This window comes from Oncorhynchus mykiss, chromosome 14 (genome assembly GCF_013265735.2).
Source record: "Oncorhynchus mykiss isolate Arlee chromosome 14, USDA_OmykA_1.1, whole genome shotgun sequence".
NCBI classification, from domain to species: Eukaryota; Metazoa; Chordata; class Actinopteri; order Salmoniformes; family Salmonidae; genus Oncorhynchus; species Oncorhynchus mykiss.
Genome location: NC_048578.1, coordinates 38,923,952 through 38,950,515, shown reverse-complemented (window position 1 = coordinate 38,950,515; position 26,564 = coordinate 38,923,952). Strand labels below are relative to the sequence as shown.

Sequence of the window (26,564 nt, the reverse complement as noted above, 5' to 3'; positions counted from 1 at the left end):
TCAGATGTCATGCCTGTCGCGACGACCGTTTCATATGTCATGCCTGTCACGGCGACCGTTTCATATGTCATGCCTGTCACGGCGACCGTTTCATATGTCATGCCTGTCACGACGACCGTCAAAATGAAATCAGAATTTGTCTTGTGACAACAGCTCGAAAGCGCTTCTCTTCCAATCCTGATTCCTGCTACTACTCCCACTCTCCCGCATTATGTCTATAGCAAGTCCCTCTGCTCCACCCTGTGGGCTATAGCGAGGTCCTTATTTGCTCTCTTCCAATCCTGACTCCTCCCACTAGCTAGTCTTTCTCTGCTGCTGGAACTAGCTACACAGCCCATCTGTAAATAGCCCACCTAACTACTTCATCCCCATGTTATTTATTTTCTCCTTTGCACCCCAGTATCTCTACTTGCACATTCATCTTCTGCACATCTGTCACTCCAGTATTTAATTGCTAAATTGTAATTATTTCGACACTATGGCCTATTTATTGCCTTAACTCACTAATCTTACTACATTTGCACAGACTATATAGATTTTTCTATTGTGTTATTGACTGTTTGTTTGTTTATCCCATGTGTAACTCTGTTTGGTTTGTGTCGCACTGCTTTGCTTTATCTTGGCCAGGTCGCAGTTGTTCTCAACTGGCCTACCTGGTTAAATAAAGGTGAAAAAACTATAGCTTAGTCTCTCTGTTGCTGGAACATAACATACCTGGTTTACTTATCCTGTGGAGCTCACTGGCACAGGAAAGAGGGCCCAGAATAGTTTATATTAAATAGTTTACCAGCATGAGCTTCAGGCCGAACCCAGTAGATGGTTGATAAAATGGTTGAAGTTCGTTGCAGACAGATGGCGTAGAGATGAATGGTATTGAAAGAACGTGCGTTCTAGCGCCCTCTTCAGTTCTGTCTCAATTATTTCATCAAACAGTGCGCTTAAAGCACCAGAGAAGGTCAGTGCATTATAGTTGTTTAAATAAAATCACAGGGTGTGTCTGTCTATGGGGGGAAAAACACACTTTAAAAAAAAAAAAACATTTTGACCAAATCTATTGGTTGAAGAAAACAGACTGCTCCTTTTTGACCAAGGTTTTTATTGTTATTTTCTTTTTAGCTGGGTACAGCCTGAGGTTACTGGTACACTTAGTCATGGATATCGCTCTCACTGTGCGAGTTCTACAGCTAATGTCTGTGACAAACAAACTCCGACACTCTCTCTGTGGGTTACTGGTACAGTTCAGGGGGGGGGGGGGGGTGATGGGCGAACCGTTGTGCTCTAAGAGGTGTCTGCTCGGTAGACAAGTCGTGCCAGCGGTCTTGTCAGTGCCTGGGAATGTCAGCCTCAGCCTCTGCTATTCTATCGGCGTCCCAAATGGCACCCTATTCCATTTATTATTTTATAGTACACTACTTTTGACTGGGCTCTGGTCAAAAGTAGTGCTCTACGTAGGGAATAGGGTGCCATTTGAAGTGCACACAGTCATTGGACAGGAATACAGCAGCTCTGCTGGTGGTAGGGCTGGTCTGTCAGTTAGGACTATGTCACGCTGTTCTGCTGAGCGTGGACAGACTGATAATGCTGCCATTGACTGGGCCTTAGTCCTCCCCTCCCTTACCCCTCTCTTCTCTTCCCCTCTCTCTTCGCCATGCACATAAAAAGCATTTTATACCCAGCTGTGGCTTACCAGTTGTTTTTAAATGGGGAGAAGGATGCAGATATAATTTTGGGTTGGAGGTAGGCTGGGGGGGGAAAAGGAGGCAGGGGGTGAGCAGGGCCATGAATGTTTTAAGGCTTGCGTTTTCAAATATGTCCCCCCCCCCCCCCCCCCCCCCCCTCCCCCAGTTGTGGTTTTTAGAAGGGTTTAGTGTGGTGGATTCCAACTTGTTTGCATGAATGTTCTTCAGTCATTCACAACATCTCAGCTCTCTTTTTACAACGATCACACCCTGCCTGCCTGTTCTCTTCATTCATATCTCCTGACGGATGGCTTCACAGCATCACAGCTGGAATGATAATTGCTCTCTCGTTCCCTAGCTCTCTCGTTCCCTAGCTCTCTCGTTCCCTAGCTCTCTCGTTCCCTAGCTCTCTCGTTCCCTAGCTCTTGATCTTTCTCTTTATTTTAACCCCTTTTCTCCCCAATTTTAGTAGACTCCGATTGGTCGTTTTGTCTTGTCCCATCGCTGCAACTCCCATACGAACTCGGGAGAGGCAAAGGTCGCATTTACCATTTATTTCTGTCGTCCATCTTGGTTTGGTTGCGGTCATTTCTGTAAACGCATATCATTTCCCTCTTTTTGCCGTTCTCGTTTGTGGGAGTGGACACGTTGTTTGCAGAGCGCAGAACCTACGTGAGAGAAATCCGTTTTGGAGTATTTTTTAGTAACATTTGAAAGAATTAAAAAAATATATATTTTGGCAAATTTATTTGAGGTGCTCCTGTCAATGTTGAGTAAGGATGTGCACTTGATTACGCGTAGAAGTAGTCTTATAGGCTACCAGGCCTGATTACGCGTAGAGTAGAAGTAGTCCTATAGGCGACCAGGCCTGATTACGCGTAGAGTAGAAGTAGTCCTATAGGCGACCAGGCCTGATTACGCGTAGAGTAGAAGTAGTCCTATAGGCTACCAGGCCTGATTACGCGTAGAGTAGAAGTAGTCCTATAGGCTACCAGGCCTGATTACGCGTAGAGTAGAAGTAGTCTTATAGGCGACCAGGCCTGATTACGCGTAGAGTAGAAGTAGTCCTATAGGCGACCAGGCCTGATTACGCGTAGAGTAGAAGTAGTCCTATAGGCGACCAGGCCTGATTACGCGTAGAGTAGAAGTAGTCCTATAGGCGACCAGGCCTGATTACGCGTAGAGTAGAAGTAGTCCTATAGGCGACCAGGCCTGATTACGCGTAGAGTAGAAGTAGTCCTATAGGCGACCAGGCCTGATTACGCGTAGAAGTAGTCCTATAGGCGACCAGGCCTGATTACGCGTAGAAGTAGTCCTATAGGCTACCATGCCTGATTACGCGTAGAAGTAGTCCTATAGGCTACCATGCCTGATTATGCGTAGAAGTAGGCCTATCGGGCCTCCCGTGTGGTGCAGTGGATCTGGGCACTGTGCCGCTAGAGATCCTGGTTCTTTCGGGGAGGGTTTGGCCGGCAGCGCATGTCATTGAACCCATCGTGCACTAACGGCGACTCCCGTGGCGGGCCGGGCGCAGTGCACGCTGACATGGTTGCCAGGGGTAACCGTGTCACATCGGTGTGTCTGGCTTCCGGGTTAAGGGAGCATTATGGAGGATGCACCGGGGTCTCTCTCGTCCCATCGCTGCAAATCCCGTACGGACTAGACTAACTACCGATCAGATACCACGAAATTAGGGGGAAAAAGGTCAACAAACAATACAACTAAATAAGTAGGCCTGTCGGCTACCTGGTCTGCGTGCAAATGTGGGGATCTGATCGTATTTCTGATTGGCCTAACGCACCACCACTAACGAGACGTGAAGCGTCTCAAGGTTTTGTTTACTAAACCACCAAACAAACGTATAGAAAGTCTATTAGATCCATGGAGAATGACTGAAGTTACTCAATGGATTTGAAAAATCTTTACAGCTCTCTCTCTCTCTCTCTCTTTCGATTTAACCACTCTGCCATGAAAGGGGACAAATGTCTTTAAAATATGCCTACCTGATTACTACTTATCCATTGCTCAAATATCTCACAGTGGAGTCTGTAACAAGCTCATTGGGTCCCAGAATATTTTATATTAAGTTGCACGTTTGCTAGCAGGAGCTTCGGTTGAACCCAAGTCAACAGTAGATGTTTCAAGTTTGTTGCAGGCAGGCCATGTCTAGCCGGGGGCCATGTCTAGCCGGGGGCCATGTCTAGCCGGGGGCCATGTCTAGCCGGGGGCCATGTCTAGCCGGGGGCCATGTCTAGCCGGGGGCCCATGTCTAGCCGGGGGCCCATGTCTAGCCGGGGGGCCCATGTCTAGCCGGGGGGCCCATGTCTAGCCGGGGGCCCATGTCTAGCCGGGGGCCCATGTCTAGCCGGGGGCCCATGTCTAGCCGGGGGCCATGTCTAGAGTATTTATTTTTATCAGAATATTTTCTACCTGCAGGCTGCTGTTTTTTTATTTTATTTTTAATTGTTGCTTTCATAGGCTCTCTTTTTGTGTTTTGTTTACATAATTGGCAATTTAATTAACTTCAAAAACAAATTGTCTAATTTTTATTCGGATAGAAGATTATATATTTAAATGAAACTGTGTGGGGGAATGCACGTTTAAAACCTTTTAAGAAAGGGCAACTTTTGGGTCGGCCCGGGACTTGTTATATTCGGGGACAGCCCTACTGGAGGCTGGTTTTTGTATGTGGCCACCGTGTCCGTACCAAATGGCACAACATTCAGTATATAGTACACCACTCTGGTCACTATTGATTATAGGGTGCTGTTTTTAGGAGGAGCACCGACTCCTGGTGCAGCATTCATGGTTGCTGGGTCACATTCTTCAAAAAACCGTTTGAGAGTGAAACCTTTCTAGGCAGCAAGCAGTGTACTGTTAGACCTACACGAGGGCAACGAGAGGGGTAATTTTGCTCTGTCAATTGTTGGAACATTTCACCGAAAAGACAGGGTTTGACAGAAGCATTTTTAGCAGCCGTTGTTGTAGGTTAACATTTGACAGAATCCTATATAATTCATTTTCCCCTCAAGTAACACTTTTTTTGTTGTTTGTGTGTCTGCCTCGCAGACAAATTATGAATTTATAAGAGTTAGTGTTCCTGGGCTGGTCCTGATGGGAACTGAGGAGAGTGGGGTTGGTTCAGACTGTATGTTTGTGGACCTGAGACACACTAGGTCTTTTCCTAGCACTGGGCAGAAGTAAATTATTCTCATTTTCTTTCAGCCAGGATAGTCCATCCATTAACAATTGCCACTGTTTTCCAGGGAGTCCTGACATCCCATTAAACTTATAAAACATTGAAGAATTGCCACAACGTGTAATATTTTACCGCGAACAAATGCCAACTCTTTCCTCCGCTTCTCTTTTCGTCTGTGAGGCTACAATAATGTGGCGTGTCCTGAGGAAGCTGTGAAGTGAGCGTTCGTCTATTGCGTGTTTTGTCTGTTATTAAAGAAAGCAAAACAACGTTTATGTTTACTATTGTGTTCATGAGTCTGTTATGAAATGTGTCTACTGCTTTGCATTAAATCAATAAGTATTGCATTTGTGTGTGTCCTACAGAACTTGGTTCAGTTATGGCCTTTATAAATCTGTTCATATGGGCAGAATATTGTGTATATATATTTGTTCATGTGGTTGTATAGAGGCTGAAGGCAAAACAATTGCTCGCTTTAGGTTAAACAGCCCATACTATTTCTAGGCCTATATAAATTCACGTGGTTATATAATTTAGTAATGTTAATTTTTTTTATGAGGATCCCCGTTAGCTAACGCCATAATGCGATCTAATCTTCCTGGGGGTACAACACCAATTAACAAGACATTGCAAACAATCAAGACTTCAAACGTTCAACAAGTAGACAATACAGACAATTTAAAATACCTGACAGGAAACGCATTTAACATTTCAGTTGATGCGTTCTATTTCCTGTCCAGTCATATGGTCGATCACATTAGACGTTCTGTCTATTTCCTGTCCAGTCATATGGTCGATCACATTAGATGTTCTGTCTATTTCCTGTCCAGTCATATGGTCGATCACATTAGATGTTCTGTCTATTTCCTGTCCAGTCATATGGTCGATCACATTAGATGTTCTGTCTATTTCCTGTCCAGTCATATGGTCGATCACATTAGATGTTCTGTCTATTTCCTGTCCAGTCATATGGTCGATCACATTAGACGTTCTGTCTATTTCCTGTCCAGTCATATGGTCGATCACATTAGATGTTCTGTCTATTTCCTGTCCAGTCAGATGGTCGATCACATTAGATGTTCTGTCTATTCCCTGTCCAGTCAGATGGTCGATCACATTAGATTTTATTTTCCCTCTGGAAGGTGGATTTATCTTTTGCCTGAGAAATATGGATTGGTTAAAAGTAACATTCAGCTTTAGTTCTATGTAAAACTGTAGATTTTAAGGCGATTTGTTGTTTTCGCTGAATGTTTGGTTGTGTTGTTAGTATGTACTAATTGGGCTGAAAAATACTTAAAGAAATAACCTTCCTAAAGAAAATCAGAAGACTAGATTGTATTTTTTTTAAAACGTGAATCTATGAGAGATTCTAGTGCATTTTTAATAATATTCATTCGGTTAGAGCAATGAGTTAATCTGGCGGCCCTGTTTTGAGCCATTTGGAGTTTTTCATTTTTAATATCTTTATTTCCATATAACTGGACAGTACTCTAAGTTTGATAGGACCAGAGATTGACTCTGTACTGGTGCCCCCTGTATATAGCCTCCACATTGACTCTGTACCGGTACACCCCTGTATATAGCCTCCACATTGACTCTGTACCGGTACACCCCTGTATATAGTCTCCACATTGACTCTGTACCGTAACACCCTGTATATAGCCTCCACATTGATTCTGTACCGGTACCCCCTGTATATAGCCTCCACATTGACTCTGTACCGGTACCCCCTGTATATAGCCTCCACATTGACGCTGTACCGGTACCCCCTGTATATAGCCTCCACATTGACTCTGTACCGTAACACCCTGTATATAGCCTCCACATTGACTCTGTACCGTAACACCCTGTATATAGCCTCCACATTGACTCTGTACCGTAACACCCTGTATATAGCCTCCACATTGACTCTGTACCGTAATACCCTGTATATAGCCTCCACATTGACTCTGTACCGGTACCCCCCTGTATATAGCCTCCACATTGACTCTGTACCGTAATACCCTGTATATAGCCTCCACATTGACTCTGTACCGGTACCCCCCTGTATATAGCCTCCACATTGACTCTGTACCGGTACTACCCTGTATATAGCCTCCACATTGACTCTGTACCGTAATACCCTGTATATAGCCTCCACATTGACTCTGTACCGTAACACCCTGTATATAGCCTCCACATTGACTCTGTACCGTAACACCCTGTATATAGTCTCGTTATTGTTATTTTTACTACTGTTCTTGTTCTGACCTTGAAGAATGAATCCTGAGGGTAGCAGTGAAAGATCCTTTTAAGCTGAAATATTTGGATTATTAGCATATGAATGACTAGCAATTATATTTCTGGACTTTAGAAGCCATCCAACCAACCCCATTTATTCAGACATGTAATTTCAGGTGAAGTTACGCCCCTACTCTAGCCCAATAGATGATATAGGAACCCGTATTCGGGCCCTACTCTAGCCCAATAGATGATATAGGAACCCGCATTCGGGCCCTGCTCTAGCCCAATAGATGATATAGGAACACGTATTCGGGCCCTGCTATAGATGATATAGGAACCCGTATTCGGGCCCTGCTATAGATGATATAGGAACCCGTATTCGGGCCCTGCTATAGATGATATAGGAACACGTATTCGGGCCCTGCTATAGATGATATAGGAACCCGTATTCGGGCCCTGCTATAGATGATATAGGAACACGTATTCGGGCCCTGCTACAGATGATATAGGAACCCGTATGCGGGCCCTGCTCTAGATGATATAGGAACCCGTATTCGGGCCCTGCTCTAGATGATATAGGAACCTGTATTCGGGCCCTGCTCTAGATGATATAGGAACCCGTATTCGGGCCCTGCTCTAGATGATATAGGAACCCGTATTCGGGCCCTGCTCTAGATGATATAGGAACCCGTATTCGGGCCCTGCTATAGATTATATAGTAACCCGTATTCGGGCCCTGCTATAGATGATATAGGAACCCGTATTCGGGCCCTGCTATAGATTATATAGTAACCCGTATTCGGGCCCTGCTATAGATGATATAGGAACCCGTATTCGGGCCCTGCTATAGATGATATAGGAACCCGTATTCGGGCCCTGCTCTAGATGATATAGGAACCCGTATTCGGGCCCTGCTCTAGATGATATAGGAACCCGTATTCGGGCCCTGCTATAGATTATATAGTAACCCGTATTCGGGCCCTGCTCTAGATGATATAGGAACCCGTATTCGGGCCCTGCTATAGATTATATAGGAACCCGTATTCGGGCCCTGCTATAGATTATATAGTAACCCGTATTCGGGCCCTGCTATAGATTATATAGTAACCCGTATTCGGGCCCTGCTATAGATTATATAGTAACCCGTATGCGGGCCCTGCTCTAGATGATATAGGAACCCGTATTCGTGCCCTGCTCTAGATGATATAGGAACCCGTATTCGTGCCCTGCTATAGATGATATAGGAACCCGTATTCGGGCCCTGCTATAGATTATATAGGAACCCGTATTCGGGCCCTGCTATAGATGATATAGGAACCCGTATTCGTGCCCTGCTATAGATGATATAGGAACCCGTATTCGGGCCCTGCTATAGATGATATATGAACCCGTATTCGGGCCCTGCTATAGATTATATAGTAACCCGTATTCGGGCCCTGCTCTAGATGATATAGGAACCCGTATTCGTGCCCTGCTATAGATGATATAGGAACCCGTATTCGGGCCCTGCTATAGATTATATAGGAACCCGTATTCGGGCCCTGCTATAGATGATATAGGAACCCGTATTCGGGCCCTGCTATAGATGATATAGCAACCCGTATTCGTGCCCTGCTATAGATGATATAGGAACCCGTATTCGGGCCCTGCTATAGATGATATAGGAACCCGTATTCGTGCCCTGCTATAGATGATATAGGAACCCGTATTCGTGCCCTGCTATAGATGATATAGGAACCCGCATTCGGGCCCTGCTCTAGCCCAATAGATGATATAGGAACACGTATTCGGGCCCTGCTATAGATTATATAGGAACCCGTATTCGGGCCCTGCTATAGATTATATAGGAACCCGTATTCGGGCCCTGCTATAGATGATATAGTAACCCGTATTCGTGCCCTGCTATAGATTATATAGGAACCCGTATTCGGGCCCTGCTATAGATGATATAGGAACCCGCATTCGGTCCATATAAAGCTTTGCTTTGATTTTAATGAAATACTGCAAACAGACAAAGCGTTGTTTCCCGATCTTTAAAAAATACTCAATCAGAAACCGGCTATACAGCTGGCTTGAGTTTCCCAGCCAAATAGGCCTCTAAGGAAGCTACCAGTACCATGATATAGGAACACGTACTCTAAGGAAGCTACCAGTACCATGATATAGGAACACGTACTCTAAGGAAGCTACCAGTACCATGATATAGGAACACATACGCTAAGGAAGCTACCAGTACCATGATATAGGAACACATACTCTAAGGAAGCTACCCGTACCATGATATAGGAACACATACGCTAAGGAAGCTACCAGTACCATGATATAGGAACACATACTCTAAGGAAGCTACCCGTACCATGATATAGGAACACGTACTCTAAGGAAGCTACCCGTACCATGATATAGGAACACATACGCTAAGGAAGCTACCAGTACCATGATATAGGAACACATACTCTAAGGAAGCTACCCGTACCATGATATAGGAACACATACGCTAAGGAAGCTACCAGTACCATGATATAGGAACACATACTCTAAGGAAGCTACCCGTACCATGATATAGGAACACGTACTCTAAGGAAGCTACCCGTACCATGATATAGGAACACATACGCTAAGGAAGCTACCAGTACCATGATATAGGAACACATACTCTAAGGAAGCTACCCGTACCATGATATAGGAACACATACGCTAAGGAAGCTACCAGTACCATGATATAGGAACACGTACTCTAAGGAAGCTACCAGTACCATGATATAGGAACACGTACTCTAAGGAAGCTACCCGTACCATGATATAGGAACACGTACTCTAAGGAAGCTACCCGTACCATGATATAGGAACACGTACTCTAAGGAAGCTACCCTTACCATGATATAGGAACACGTACTCTAAGGAAGCTACCCGTACCATGATATAGGAACACGTACTCTAAGGAAGCTACACGTACTCTAAGGAAGCTACCCGTACCATGATATAGGAACACGTACTCTAAGGAAGCTACCAGTACCATGATATAGGAACATGTACTCTAAGGAAGCTACCAGTACCATGATATAGGAACACGTACTCTAAGGAAGCTACCCGTACCATGATATAGGAACACATACGCTAAGGAAGCTACCAGTACCATGATATAGGAACACGTACTCTAAGGAAGCTACCCGTACCATGATATAGGAACACGTACTCTAAGGAAGCTACCCGTACCAGTCAAAAGTGTGGACATCCACCCTTTTCCAGGATTTTTTTATTTTTGTAATATTTTCTACATTGTAGAATAATAGTGAAGATATACAAGTACCTTTTCAAAAGTTTGGGGTCACCCGCAAAACACCAGTCTCAACGTCAACAGCAGAGAGGCGACTCCGGGATGCCGGCCATCTAGACAGCGTTGCAAAGAAAAAGCCGCATCTCAGACTGGCCAATAAAAATGAAAGATTAAACTGGGTAAAAGAACACAGACACTGGACAGAGGAACTCTGCCTAGAAGGCCGGCATCCTGGAGTCGCCTCTTCACTGTTGACGTTGAGACTGGACAGAGGAACTCTGCCTAGAAGGCCAGCATCGCGGAGTCGCCTCTTCACTGTTGACGTTGAGACTGGACAGAGGAACTCTGCCTAGAAGGCCAGCATCGCGGAGTCGCCTCTCCACTGTTGACGTTGAGACTGGACAGAGGAACTCTGCCTAGAAGGCCAGCATCCCTGAGTCGCCTCTCCACTGTTGACGTTGAGACTGGACAGAGGAACTCTGCCTAGAAGGCCAGCATCCCTGAGTCGCCTCTTCACTGTTGACGTTGAGACTGGTGTTTTGCGGGTACTATTTAATGAAGCTGCCAGTTTAGGACTTGTGAGGCGTCTCTTTCTCAAACTAGACACTCGAATGGACTTGTCCTCTTGCTCAGTGGTGCACCGTGCCATTGGAACACAGGAGGGATGGTTGCTGATACTGGGCCTCTGTACGCCTATGTAGATTTTCCATAACAAAACAGCCGTTTCCAGCTACAATAGTCATTTACAACATTAACAATGTCTACACTGTATTTCTGACCAATTTGATGTTATTTTAATGGACAAAAAATTGTGCTTTAAGTGACCCCAAACTTTTGAAAGGTAGTGTAAGTATGAAATAACACACATGGAATCATGTAGTAACCCAAATAAGTGTGAAACAAATCAATATATATTTGAATTTCAAAGTGGCCACTCTTTGCCAGAAAGTGTCCAGTAGGTGTCCAAACTTTTGACTTTTGACTTGAGTAGCTGGCAGAATCTGTGTTAAGTCGCTCGCTGTGTGTGTCTGAGGCCTCTGGCTGTATGCATTAGGTCAAGGTCACTGTGTGAGAGGGAGAGAGAGTTTGGATTTAGCCTGGGTCAGACTGCCTCTCTCTCCTCCCTTCTCCTCTCTCTCCTCTGCTCCTCCTCTCTTCTTCTCCTCTCTTCTTCTCCTCTCTTCTTCTCCTCTCTTCTTCTCCTCTCTTCTTCTCCTCTCTTCTTCTCCTCTTCCCCTCTCTTCTCCTCCCTTCCCCTCTCTTCTCCTCCCTTCCCCTCTCTTCTCCTCCCTTCCCCTCCCTTCTCCTCCCTTCCCCTCTCTTCTCCTCTCTTCCCCTCTCTTCTCCTCTCTTCTCCTCTCTTCCCCTCTCTTCTCCTCCCTTCCCCTCTCTTCTCCCCCCTCTCTTCCCCTCTGTTCTCCCCCCTTCCTTCCCCTCTCTTCTCCCCCTTCTCCTTTCCTCTCTTCTCTCCCCCCTTCTCCTTTCCTCTCCTCTCTTCTCCCCCCTTCTCTTCTCCTCTCTTCTTCCCCTTTCAAATAATTTTCTAATGCAATAAACTCTTAGCCTGGATCCCAACCAGCCTCTACTTTGCTTTGCTCTGAGTCCTTGGCTGGTATCAGGCCCAGCAGTGTGCTATTGTGGATGCTCCCCAAATCACTTCCTATGCCCTATATTGTGTACTACCTTTTGGTCCAGCGGCCTATAGTAATGCACTTTATAGGGAATAGGGTGCCATTTGGGATATACTCAGTGGAATTTGATGATTAAAACAAAGTCTTAATGTATTTCTGGGCTGGCAGGGACATAGGAAGAGTTTTCTGGGACTGACAAATTAGTTGCCTGCGGAAGGTCATGGGTCTTAAAAAATATATACATATATACTTTTGTTGAGCGGATGAGACCAACGTGTGGATGGCGGGTGTAGGCCTTAATACAAGCTGAAAGCTTGCAATAGAGTATTAGTTGTTATACTGAGCAAACGCTATGAACCAACAGACTAGCTAAGCCAATTTGCAAAACGTTTTTAATGATTTAGATGAGGTTAGGCTGTCCCGGTGAACCAGATGCCTGCTCCAGGTCTTTATTCATGGGTAGGACACACAGCCTCCTCCAAAACATGTTATGCTAGGGTGTCCCTATCAAAATGATGCGTTCAGACCAATCAAGGCCACTTTTCTGTCATGGTGCAAGAGGGCCTAACGCTCTGCCTGTGTGAAGGTAGATATGGGGGACCGCTGCCAGCCAGGCATCCCTTTATCCATGGGTGAATATACAGACACTTATTTAGCTATATCTATCTCTATCTTTATCTATCTCTATATCTACAGTGCCTTGCGAAAGTATTCGGCCCCCTTGAACTTTGCGACCTTTTGCCACATTTCAGGCTTCAAACATAAAGATATAAAATTGTATTTTTTGTGAAGAATCAACAACAAGTGGGACACAATCATGAAGTGGAACGACATTTATTGGATATTTCAAACATTTTTAACAAATCAAAAACAGAAATTGGGCGTGCAAAATTATTCAGCCCCCTTAAGTTAATACTTTGTAGCGCCACCTTTTGCTGCGATTACAGCTGTAAGTCGCTTGGGGTATGTCTCTATCAGTTTTGCACATCGAGAGACTGACATTTTTTCCCATTCCTCCTTGCAAAACAGCTTGAGCTCAGTGAGGTTGGATGGAGAGCATTTGTGAACAGCAGTTTTCAGTTCTTTCCACAGATTCTCGATTGGATTCAGGTCTGGACTTTGACTTGGCCATTCTAACACCTGGATATGTTTATTTTTGAACCATTCCATTGTAGATTTTGCTTTATGTTTTGGATCATTGTCTTGTTGGAAGACAAATCTCCGTCCCAGTCTCAGGTCTTTTGCAGACTCCATCAGGTGTTCTTCCAGAATGGTCCTGTATTTGGCTCCATCCATCTTCCCATCAATTTGAACCATCTTCCCTGTCCCTGCTGAAGAAAAGCAGGCCCAAACCATGATGCTGCCACCACCATGTTTGACAGTGGGGGTGGTGTGAGCTGTGTTGCTTTTACGCCAAACATAACGTTTTGCATTGTTGCCAAAAAGTTCAATTTTGGTTTCATCTGACCAGAGCACCTTCTTCCACATGTTTGGTGTGTCTCCCAGGTGGCTTGTGGCAAACTTTAAACGACACTTTTTATGGATATCTTTAAGAAATGGCTTTCTTCTTGCCACTCTTCCATAAAGGCCAGATTTGTGCAATATACGACTGATTGTTGTCCTATGGACAGAGTCTCCCACCTCAGCTGTAGATCTCTGCAGTTCATCCAGAGTGATCATGGGCCTCTTGGCTGCATCTCTGATCAGTCTTCTCCTTGTATGAGCTGAAAGTTTAGAGGGACGGCCAGGTCTTGGTAGATTTGCAGTGGTCGGATACTCCTTCCATTTCAATATTATCGCTTGCACAGTGCTCCTTGGGATGTTTAAAGCTTGGGAAATCTTTTTGTATCCAAATCCGGCTTTAAACTTCTTCACAACAGTATCTCGGACCTGCCTGGTGTGTTCCTTGTTCTTCATGATGCTCTCTGCGCTTTTAACGGACCTCTGAGACTATCGCAGTGCAGGTGCATTTATACGGAGACTTGATTACACACAGGTGGATTGTATTTATCCTCATTAGTCATTTAGGTCAACATTGGATCATTCAGAGATCCTCACTGAACTTCTGGAGAGAGTTTGCTGCACTGAAAGTAAAGGGGCTGAATAATTTTGCATGCCCAATTTTTCGGTTTTTGATAAAAAAAGTTTTGATTAAAAAAGTTTGAAATATTCAATAAATGTCGTTCCACTTCATGATTGTGTCCCACTTGTTGTTGATTCTTCACAAAAAAATACAGTTTTATATCTTTGTTTGAAGCCTGAAATGTGGCAAAAGGTCGCAAAGTTCAAGGGGGCCGAATACTTTCGCAAGGCACTGTATCTATCTATCTCTATATATCTATCTATCTCTATATATCTATCTATCTCTATATATCTATCTATCTCTATATATCTATCTATCTCTATATATCTATCTATCTCTATATATCTATCTATCTCTATATATCTATCTATCTCTATATATCTATCTATCTCTCTCTATATATATATATATATATATCTATCTACATCTCTACAACCCTAGTGAGAAGTAGTTAGTGATTGGCTGCTTTGATGTCATGAACTAGGCAGGCACACATCTGATGCCGAGGGTCTGATTAAATGGCACACTGATTCTCTCCCACACCGTTTTGATGTCATGGAAGCTCAGCCTGAGATTGGTTCAGTTTCCCCCCCCCCCCCCCCCATCTCTCAGATCTTAACCAAAGCAAGAGGTGGGGTGGCTATTTTGCAGTTTGAATCTTTTGAATCTCTGAATTTTAACATGTATATTCAGTATTTGTTGTCTGCGTGAATCAAATGTCAAACCCTGGTGTGACTAACATTGGCTCAGTGGGTTGGAGCTCAGTGGGATGTCTTCATCACTCTGCCCCGAGATGTTCTCTGTAGTTTTATATGGTAATGAATGCATCAAATTAACACTGAAATGTCAGCAGTCCTTTCTCTCTCTGGCAGGTTCCCCTCCTCTCTCTGGCAGGTTCCCCTCCTCTCTCTGGCAGGTTCCCCTCCCTCTCTCTGGCAGGTTCCCCTCCCTCTCTCTGGCAGGTTCCCCTCCCTCTCTCTGGCAGGTTCCCCTCCCTCTCTCTGGCAGGTTCCCCTCCCTCTCTCTGGCAGGTTCCCCTCCCTCTCTCTGGCAGGTTCCCCTCCCTCTCTCTGGCAGGTTCCCCTCCCTCTCTCTGGCAGGTTCCCCTCCCTCTCTCTGGCAGGTTCCCCTCCCTCTCTCTGGCAGGTTCCCCTCCCTCTCTCTGGCAGGTTCCCCTCCCTCTCTCTGGCAGGTTCCCCTCCCTCTCTCTGGCAGGTTCCCCTCCCTCTCTCTGGCAGGTTCCCCTCCCTCTCTCTGGCAGGTTCCCCTCCCTCTCTCTGGCAGGTTCCCCTCCCTCTCTCTGGCTGGTTCCCCTCCCTCTCTCTGGCAGGTTCCCCTCCCTCTCTCTGGCTGGTTCCCCTCCCTCTCTCTGGCAGGTTCCCCTCCCTCTCTCTGGCAGGTTCCAGAGAGGAGGGGAACCTGGGCTGTTCTGGCTTGGACAATGGTTACTTGTGTAGGGAGTAGTGTGTCATTTAGGACAAACCCTCATGTCTCAACTGTAATATCCTGTCCTTGTCCCTCAGGTGAATCCATGAAGCAGGCATCAGGAGAGTTTGCAGAGGACCCCTGTTCCTCGGTAAAGAGGGGTAACATGGTCCGTGCAGCCAGGGCACTCCTCTCTGCCGTCACTCACCTGCTGGTGCTGGCCGACATGTCTGATGTCTACAAGCTGCTGCTGCAACTCAAACTGGTGAGACACACACACACACACACACACACACACACACGGAGAGAGACGCACTCTCACACAGGCACACGGAGAGAGACATGAATAACTAAACCATTATTAACTTGTCACACACAGATGGATGATGGGTAGCTTGTCGATGTAGACACACACAGATGGATGATGGGTAGCTTGTCGATGTAGACACACACAGGTGGATGATGGGTAGCTTGTCGATGTGGGCTCTTGTGGATATGACTGAACTTCCATATAGGAAAACATATTTATCCAGATTATGAATAACTTGAATGTTACATTTTATTTTATTGCTTCGAATAAAATATAAATCGGATCTTAAAATAAGGTCTGATTCACCTTTCTGAAAAGGAAGCCACACATGTCTAGTTGGTAAACTATTTTTATAGGTAAATCGTTTGCCTGACTCAAACTAATCTAATCAAATCCAATTGTATTTGTCACATACGCATGGTTAGCAGATGTTAATGCGAGTGTAGCGACATGCCGTTGTGGTGTCTTGGCTAAGACGTGTCAAACAAGGTCTTCTGTGTGTTGTCCATCTCTTTACCTGTACCTCAGGTGTTTAATTGTTGTGGACATGACCCTAAACAAGGTCACACACCTCCAGTCAATAGAGATGACCTTACTGTTTATCATCTCCGGCAGTCTTCGTTCCCAAATGGCACTCTATTCTCTACATAGTGCACTACTTCTAACCAGGACCCGTAGGGTAGTGCACTGCTTCTAACCAGGACCCGTAGGGTAGTGCACTACTTCTAACCAGGACCCGTAGGGTAGTGCACTACATCTAACCAGGACCCGTAGGGTATTGCACTACTTCTAACCAGGACCCGTAGGGTAGTGCACTACATCTAACCAGGACCCGTAGGGTAGTGCACTACTTCTAACCAGGACCCGTAGGGTAGTGCACTACTTCTAACCAGGACCCGTAGGGTAGTGCACTACTTCTAACCAGGACCCGTAGGGTAGTGCACTACTTCTAACCAGGACCCGTAGGGTAGTGCACTGCTTCTAACCAGGACCCGTAGGGTAGTGCACTGCTTCTAACCAGGACCCGTAGGGTAGTGCACTGCTTCTAACCAGGACCCGTAGGGTAGTGCACTGCTTCTAACCAGGACCCGTAGGGTAGTGCACTACTTCTAACCAGGACCCGTAGGGTAGTGCACTGCTTCTAACCAGGACCCGTAGGGTAGTGCACTTCTTCTAACCAGGACCCGTAGGGTAGTGCACTGCTTCTAACCAGGACCCGTAGGGTAGTGCACTGCTTCTAACCAGGACCCGTAGGGTAGTGCACTGCTTCTAACCAGGACCCGTAGGGTAGTGCACTACTTCTAACCAGGACCCGTAGGGTAGTGCACTACTTCTAACCAGGACCCGTAGGGTAGTGCACTACATCTAACCAGGACCCGTAGGGTAGTGCACTACATCTAACCAGGACCCGTACGGTAGTGCACTACTTCTAACCAGGACCCGTAGGGTAGTGCACTACATCTAACCAGGACCCGTAGGGTAGTGCACTACATCTAACCAGGACCCGTACGGTAGTGCACTACATCTAACCAGGACCCGTAGGGTAGTGCACTACATCTAACCAGGACCCGTAGGGTAGTGCACTACTTCTAACCAGGACCCGTAGGGTAGTGCACTACATCTAACCAGGACCCGTAGGGTAGTGCACTACTTCTAACCAGGACCCGTAGGGTAGTGCACTACATCTAACCAGGACCCGTAGGGTAGTGCACTACTTCTAACCAGGACCCGTAGGGTAGTGCACTACTTCTAACCAGGACCCGTAGGGTAGTGCACTACTTCTAACCAGGACCCGTAGGGTAGTGCACTACTTCTAACCAGGACCCGTAGGGTAGTGCACTACATCTAACCAGGACCCGTAGGGTAGTGCACTACTTCTAACCAGGACCCGTAGGGTAGTGCACTACTTCTAACCAGGACCCGTAGGGTAGTGCACTACATCTAACCAGGACCCGTAGGCTAGTGCACTACATCTAACCAGGACCCGTAGGGTAGTGCACTACTTCTAACCAGGACCCGTAGGGTAGTGCACTACATCTAACCAGGACCCGTAGGCTAGTGCACTACATCTAACCAGGACCCGTAGGGTAGTGCACTACATCTAACCAGGACCCGTAGGGTAGTGCACTACTTCTAACCAGGACCCGTAGGGTAGTGCACTACTTCTAACCAGGACCCGTAGGGTAGTGCACTACTTCTAACCAGGACCCGTAGGGTAGTGCACTACTTCTAACCAGGACCCGTAGGGTAGTGCACTACTTCTAACCAGGACCCGTAGGGTAGTGCACTACTTCTAACCAGGACCCGTAGGGTAGTGCACTACTTCTAACCAGGACCCGTAGGGTAGTGCACTACTTCTAACCAGGACCCGTAGGGTAGTGCACTACTTCTAACCAGGACCCGTAGGGTAGTGCACTACTTCTAACCAGGACCCGTAGGCTAGTGCACTACATCTAACCAGGACCCGTAGGGTAGTGCACTGCTTCTAACCAGGACCCGTAGGGTAGTGCACTACATCTAACCAGGACCCGTAGGGTAGTGCACTACATCTAACCAGGACCCGTAGGGTAGTGCACTACTTCTAACCAGGACCCGTAGGGTAGTGCACTACATCTAACCAGGACCCGTAGGGTAGTGCACTACATCTAACCAGGACCCGTAGGGTAGTGCACTACATCTAACCAGGACCCGTAGGGTAGTGCACTACATCTAACCAGGACCCGTAGGGTAGTGCACTACATCTAACCAGGACCCGTAGGGTAGTGCACTACTTCTAACCAGGACCCGTAGGGTAGTGCACTACTTCTAACCAGGACCCGTAGGGTAGTGCACTACATCTAACCAGGACCCGTAGGGTAGTGCACTACATCTAACCAGGACCCGTAGGGTAGTGCACTACTTCTAACCAGGACCCGTAGGGTAGTGCACTACTTCTAACCAGGACCCGTAGGGTAGTGCACTACATCTAACCAGGACCCGTAGGGTAGTGCACTACTTCTAACCAGGACCCGTAGGGTAGTGCACTACATCTAACCAGGACCCGTAGGGTAGTGCACTGCTTCTAACCAGGACCCGTAGGGTAGTGCACTGCTTCTAACCAGGACCCGTAGGGTAGTGCACTACATCTAACCAGGACCCGTAGGGTAGTGCACTACTTCTAACCAGGACCCGTAGGGTAGTGCACTACTTCTAACCAGGACCCGTAGGGTAGTGCACTACATCTAACCAGGACCCGTAGGGTAGTGCACTACTTCTAACCAGGACCCGTAGGGTAGTGCACTACATCTAACCAGGACCCGTAGGGTAGTGCACTACTTCTAACCAGGACCCGTAGGGTAGTGCACTACTTCTAACCAGGACCCGTAGGGTAGTGCACTACATCTAACCAGGACCCGTAGGGTAGTGCACTACTTCTAACCAGGACCCGTAGGGTAGTGCACTACATCTAACCAGGACCCGTAGGGTAGTGCACTACTTCTAACCAGGACCCGTAGGGTAGTGCACTACTTCTAACCAGGACCCGTAGGGTAGTGCACTACTTCTAACCAGGACCCGTAGGGTAGTGCACTACTTCTAACCAGGACCCGTAGGGTAGTGCACTACTTCTAACCAGGACCCGTAGGGTAGTGCACTACATCTAACCAGGACCCGTACGGTAGTGCACTACTTCTAACCAGGACCCGTAGGGTAGTGCACTACTTCTAACCAGGACCCGTAGGGTAGTGCACTACTTCTAACCAGGACCCGTAGGGTAGTGCACTACTTCTAACCAGGACCCGTAGGGTAGTGCACTACTTCTAACCAGGACCCGTAGGGTAGTGCACTACTTCTAACCAGGACCCGTAGGGTAGTGCACTACATCTAACCAGGACCCGTAGGGTAGTGCACTACTTCTAACCAGGACCCGTAGGGTAGTGCACTACTTCTAACCAGGACCCGTAGGGTAGTGCACTACTTCTAACCAGGACCCGTAGGGTAGTGCACTACTTCTAACCAGGACCCGTAGGGTAGTGCACTACTTCTAACCAGGACCCGTAGGGTAGTGCACTACTTCTAACCAGGACCCGTAGGGTAGTGCACTACTTCTAACCAGGACCCGTAGGGTAGTGCACTACTTCTAACCAGGACCCGTAGGGTAGTGCACTACATCTAACCAGGACCCGTAGGGTAGTGCACTACATCTAACCAGGACCCGTAGGGTAGTGCACTACATCTAACCAGGACCCGTAGGGTAGTGCACTACTTCTAACCAGGACCCGTAGGGTAGTGCACTACTTCTAACCAGGACCCGTAGGGTAGTGCACTACTTCTAACCAGGACCCGTAGGGTAGTGCACTACATCTAACCAGGACCCGTAGGGTAGTGCACTACTTCTAACCAGGACCCGTAGGGTAGTGCACTACATCTAACCAGGACCCGTAGGGTAGTGCACTACTTCTAACCAGGACCCGTAGGGTAGTGCACTACATCTAACCAGGACCCGTAGGGTAGTGCACTACTTCTAACCAGGACCCGTAGGGTAGTGCACTACATCTAACCAGGACCCGTAGGGTAGTGCACTACTTCTAACCAGGACCCGTAGGGTAGTGCACTACTTCTAACCAGGACCCGTAGGGTAGTGCACTACTTCTAACCAGGACCCGTAGGGTAGTGCACTACATCTAACCAGGACCCGTAGGGTAGTGCACTACTTCTAACCAGGACCCGTAGGGTAGTGCACTACATCTAACCAGGACCCGTAGGGTAGTGCACTACTTCTAACCAGGACCCGTAGGGTAGTGCACTACATCTAACCAGGACCCGTAGGGTAGTGCACTACTTCTAACCAGGACCCGTAGGGTAGTGCACTACATCTAACCAGGACCCGTAGGGTAGTGCACTACTTCTAACCAGGACCCGTAGGGTAGTGCACTACTTCTAACCAGGACCCGTAGGGTAGTGCACTACTTCTAACCAGGACCCGTAGGGTAGTGCACTACATCTAACCAGGACCCGTAGGGTAGTGCACTACTTCTAACCAGGACCCGTAGGGTAGTGCACTACATCTAACCAGGACCCGTAGGGTAGTGCACTACTTCTAACCAGGACCCGTAGGGTAGTGCACTACATCTAACCAGGACCCGTAGGGTAGTGCACTTCTTCTAACCAGGACCCGTAGGGTAGTGCACTACATCTAACCAGGACCCGTAGGGTAGTGCACTACTTCTAACCAGGACCCGTAGGGTAGTGCACTACTTCTAACCAGGACCCGTAGGGTAGTGCACTACTTCTAACCAGGACCCGTAGGGTAGTGCACTACTTCTAACCAGGACCCGTAGGGTAGTGCACTACATCTAACCAGGACCCGTAGGGAATAGGGTGCCATTTGGGACCGTTAGTAGTTGATGTTATGGTCATTCTCCCCTGTCCTCAGGGATTCTCTCCCCAGAACAGTGGGGACAGTATGTAGTTTTTATAACCCAGCCCTATTCCTCGCAATCAAGCTGGGCCAAGTGGCCAAAATAACAAGACTCCTATTTCAGAAGAACTATTCCTCCCATGTCTCTAAACCACTGATCAATAATTCCCTATTACAGGAAAAAAATAAAACTATTTCCATTGATCGCTAGTACTCTAGTTGACCTCTCGTCCTTTTGACCTCTCGTCCTTGGTCTCGGAGTTTGTGTTTTTATCTGGGACATATTCTTAGTTTCAGCTTCAGAACACAATCTCTCTCTCTCTCTGTGTGTGTGTGTGTCAGTGAGTAACCTGTTCTGATGTGAACACACCAACACCACAACGTTGTTTGACACAATGACCTCAGTGTGTCTGAGTCACTTTTACAGCCGGGATCTAAAATGGCCGACATCTGTCATTCTTCAAGCCTCAGACAGGACAGCAGCTTGAACAGGAAATGACTATGGCCTTGTATGCGTTAATTATCTTGGACTTCCGGGTGCAGATCTAGGATCAGTGTTGTCTTTTTTTATTTTTTTTAAATCACAAGATTATATAGACAGCTAAATTAGCACTCAAATACTTTTTATGACCACGGGGCCCAGGATTCTACAGAAACGCTATGATTTACTATGAAACTAAGTAGGAGCTGATTTTTTGAAAAGGACAAGTTTCTGCTCTTGAGGTTAGAGAGCCTCCACAGCTATGTGTGGTATTTCCGTGTGGGCTAGGCTCCACCCTGTGTTCTAGTTGGTTATTTTAAAAACCTTCCCATACTGGCTCTTAACATTCAATTCTTCCACTTTACCCCTTTCTTATCATGAATCTGTTTATAGCCCACCACCTCACCGGGTTAGTGGCGTCCAGATACTTGGGGCCGTGTTCGAAATGGCAAAGTGTTCCCTATGTAGTGTACACTACTTTTGACTAGGGTCCGTATCCCAAATGACACCCTATCCTCTATAGTCCCTATTCCACATGGGGTCTGGTTAAATAAAGTATATAGGGAATAGGGTGCTGTTTTTTTTTTTTTTAGACTCATACAAACTGAGGCAGTGCTCTTGCTGTAACTGAGTATCTTCATCTCGGGGCTGCAGCCAAGTCTGAGATGAAGTCATGACATGCTCTGGACACTGGCCTCCCTGTTAGAGATGAAGTCCTGACATGCTCTGGACACTGGCCTCCCTGTTAGAGATGAAGTCCTAATGAAGTCCTCTTCCACAGGGAAGAGGGAACTGTCCAGCCATACACCTGTTAGCCCCGGTCAAAAGTAACATGTATGGGCATCTTCAGTTCAAGCCAGAGCATTGCTGCTGAGCCTGGGCCCCTATAAGCTACAGCTGGTTTATTCTCAGGCCTCAATAGAATAGGCTACAGCTAGCCTAGCCATGGGCCTCAATAGAATAGGCTACAGCTAGCCTAGCCATGGGCCTCAAATAGTAGAGGCTGTGCCTAGCCTAGCTGCGGGCCTCAATAGTAGAGGTTGTGCCTAGCCTAGCCTCGGGCCTCAATAGTAGAGGCTACAGCTAGCCTCGGGCCTCAATAGAAGAGGCTACAGCTAGCCTAGCCTCGGGCCTCAATAGAAGAGGCTACAGCTAGCCTCGGGCCTCAATAGAAGAGGCTACAGCTAGCCTAGCCTCGGGTCTCAATAGAAGAGGCTACAGCTAGCTTGTTTTTGTATATTTTATCGGTTCTCACAATGGATGGCTGAATGTTTTTTTTTTTTAGACATGAGTTTATTGATGGGATTTCAGTCGTCACCCTGGGTTTGGTTACAGCCAAGCCCCAAATGGCACCCTATCTCCTACATAGTGTGCTAATAGAACCGATAGGAGAGGGGCCCTGCCTAGAGTTACAGTATTAGGACACATCGCCTCTCTCTCGCTTTGTGTGAAAAGTAAACTGTAGCTCGCTAACATGTGGCCTAGACTCCTGCAGAAGCTGTTTCTCTCTAGGCAGAGAGGACTACTACCCAGGAACTACAGACAACAACAACAACAACAACAAACAAGCTTTGTTTTGGATGCATGATCTGGCACATTCAGAGACAAGTATTGTTCCTGTCAAATACTTCTATAGTGAAGGCTCATAGGGTGCAACTTCGGATGCAGACTAGTGCACTAGTATAGAGAATAGGGTGCCGTTTGGGACGGATACCATTTGACTGTCGACAGGAGGAGGAAGTTGACATGTAACTTTCTCTCACGAAAGGGTATTTCAGGAAGGTTTATTCTTCTGTTCCCTTCATAAATGTTCATGGGAGTTCCTTTCTTTCTCTTGCATTATTAACACAGCTCAACATGAACACAAGGCATACTAGTGGATGAGATCTCTAGTGTGTGTGTTATGGTAAAGATGGGAGGGCTAACAGTTTTTTTCTGTTGTAGCAGCTAGTAGCTATTGAATAATTTAGCATGAACTGTAGCTGAGGCACTGGTCTTTAATGGACTGTTGAGTGGAAAGGAGCCATATTGACTGTGTTGGCAGCTCACGGGAAAGAACAACCTTCCTACCACAGATTCCAGAGTCCCAAATGACATCCTTTTCCCTACATAGTGCAATACTTTTGACCAGAGCCTTAAGGGCCTAGAGAGCTCAAAACCCACGGGCCCTGGTTGAAGTAGTGCACTATGTAAGGGATAGGGTGCCATTTGGGCCAAAACACTTATGAAATGCATGATAGGATCTGAATATGAGGACGCTGAATGAGCGTTGAACCTGAATGTTGATCCTGCTGTTCCCCAAGGCTATATTCCCATTGTGCTTTTCAGAACCTGCTGCCGAACATGATCAAATAGAGGGAAGAATGGGATTCTCTCCTTCCTTCCAGCTCTCACTCACACATTCTCCTATTGCCGATATGGTTGAATATATATTCAACATTTAACGTGTCAGAGATGGATTATTTTAGTGAGCAAAGAATACTCAAGGTGGTGGTGGTGCCTGGCCTTAAACGATATCACAGGAAATCCAATAATGAAATATACACTTCTGCTAGTGGTGCAGGCAGTCCATAGAGTAGAGAACCCTAATCCATCGAGTAGAACAGAGAACCCTAATCCATCGAGTAGAACAGAGAACCCTAATCCATCGAGTAGCACAGAGAACCCTAATCCATAGAGTAGCACAGAGAACCCTAATCCATAGAGTAGCACAGAGAACCCTAATCCATAGAGTAGCACAGAGAACCCTAATCCATAGAGTAGCACAGAGAGCCCTAATCCATAGAGTAGCACAGAGAGCCCTAATCCATAGAGTAGCACAGAGAGCCCTAATCCATAGAGTAGCACAGAGAGCCCTAATCCATAGAGTAGCACAGAGAGCCCTAATCCATAGAGTAGCACAGAGAGCCCTAATCCATAGAGTAGCACAGAGAGCCCTAATCCATAGAGTAGCACAGAGAGCCCTAATCCATAGAGTAGCACAGAGAACCCTAATCCATAGAGTAGCACAGAGAACCCTGCCCGTCTAAACCGTGCGTTCCTCTGTAACCCCTCTAGGTGGAGGAGAACCTGATGAAGGTGCGTAACGCTGGAACAGAGCAGGACCTGGGCATACAGTACAAGGCCCTGAAACCAGAGGTGGACAAACTCAACATGATGGCTGCCAAGAGACAGCAGGTATGTACTGGACTGTCTGGCTGGGGGAGGTTGGGAGTGAGACAGCAGGTATGTACTGGACTGTCTGGCTGGGGGAGGTTGGGAGTGAGACAGCAAGTATGTACTGGACTGTCTGATTGGGGGAGGTTGGGAGTGAGACAGTGGGTATGTACTGAACTGTCTGATTGGGGGAGGTTGGGAGTGAGACAGCAGGTATGTACTGGACTGTCTGGCTGGGGGAGGTTGGGAGTGAGACAGCAGGTATGTACTTGACTGTCTGATGGGGGAGGTTGGGAGTGAGACAGCAAGTATGTACTGGACTGTCTGATTGGGGGAGGTTGGGAGTGAGACAGCAGGTATGTACTGGACTGTCTGATGGGGGAGGTTGGGAGTGAGACAGCAGGTATGTACTGGACTGTCTGGCTGGGGGAGGTTGGGAGTGAGACAGCAGGTATGTACTGGACTGTCTGGCTGGGGGAGGTTGGGAGTGAGACAGCAGGTATGTACTGGACTGTCTGGCTGGGGGATGTTGGGAGTGAGACAGCAGGTATGTACTGGACTGTCTGATTGGGGGAGGTTGGGAGTGAGACAGCAGGTATGTACTGGACTGTCTGCCTGGTGGAGGTTGGGAGTGAGACAGCAGGTATGTACTGGACTGTCTGATTGGGGGAGGTTGGGAGTGAGACAGCAGGTATGTACTGGACTGTCTGATGGGGGAGGTTGGGAGTGAGACAGCAGGTATGTACTGGACTGTCTGGCTGGGGGAGGTTGGGAGTGAGACAGCAGGTATGTACTGGACTGTCTGGCTGGGGGAGGTTGGGAGTGAGACAGCAGGTATGTACTGGACTGTCTGGCTGGGGGAGGTTGGGAGTGAGACAGCAGGTATGTACTGGACTGTCTGGCTGGGGGAGGTTGGGAGTGAGACAGCAGGTATGTACTGGGCTGTCTGATTGGGGGAGGTTGGGAGTGAGACAGCAGGTATGTACTGGGCTGTCTGATTGGGGGAGGTTGGGAGTGAGACAGCAGGTATGTACTGGACTGTCTGGAGAGGGACACAAGCATGATTGGGAGTGAGATGGCTGCCAAGAGACAGCAGTCAGGTCTGTACTGCGGGATGTTTCTGGGTTAGAGGGGAAGGAGATGGTGTGACAGAGGGTGGAGAGATGTAGCGAGGGAGAGGGGTGTTATTAGGTGGCTTAGCAACCCAGGCCCTATTTCCTCTACGAGAGATGGAGTCTGAGGAGCTGAGTGACTGAGGAGATTTCTTGTTTTCAGTTCACGTTACTGCCTTGCGTTTTGTTGTGGCTGGCAAGGAAGACAGTCTTGGTTTTGTAGCTCACGTTTCCTGTAAATACCACAGTAGCTACTAGCCGGTAAGCGCACACAATTTAACAAGCCCAGAGAAACTTTTTCTTAGAAAATATTACAATATTGAATAATGGAACCAAACCATAGGACACACTTTAAATAATACTACAATCCACACGTATGTGCAGTCTGTACACGTTTAAATTAGCTGACAATTCACAGTAAACTCCTGCTAGCTAACAACATGCTTCAGGATCGAGCAACTTCACCGTAATCAATAATTAACGTTTACCTCCTTCTGTACGAATATAAAAGTACAATTAATGTCGTTAGTGTGTCACTATTATGATCTAGGCTACACAGCTAGGTGACGTTAGCTAGCTAAATAAAAAAA

General features: G+C 47.0%; 1 protein-coding gene across 2 annotated transcripts in view; it reads left to right on the top strand.

The window, feature by feature from the left end:
• LOC110489233 (catenin alpha-1) overlaps positions 1 to 26,564 on the top strand; it is a 224,576-nt gene that overhangs the window by 18,150 nt on the left and 179,862 nt on the right. For both annotated transcript variants that reach the window (XM_036943519.1, XM_036943518.1), the window contains exons 4-5: positions 15,616 to 15,782; positions 24,764 to 24,883. In XM_036943519.1, the coding sequence (XP_036799414.1) occupies positions 15,616 to 15,782; positions 24,764 to 24,883 (287 nt within the window). The remainder of the gene's footprint in view (positions 1 to 15,615; positions 15,783 to 24,763; positions 24,884 to 26,564) is intronic.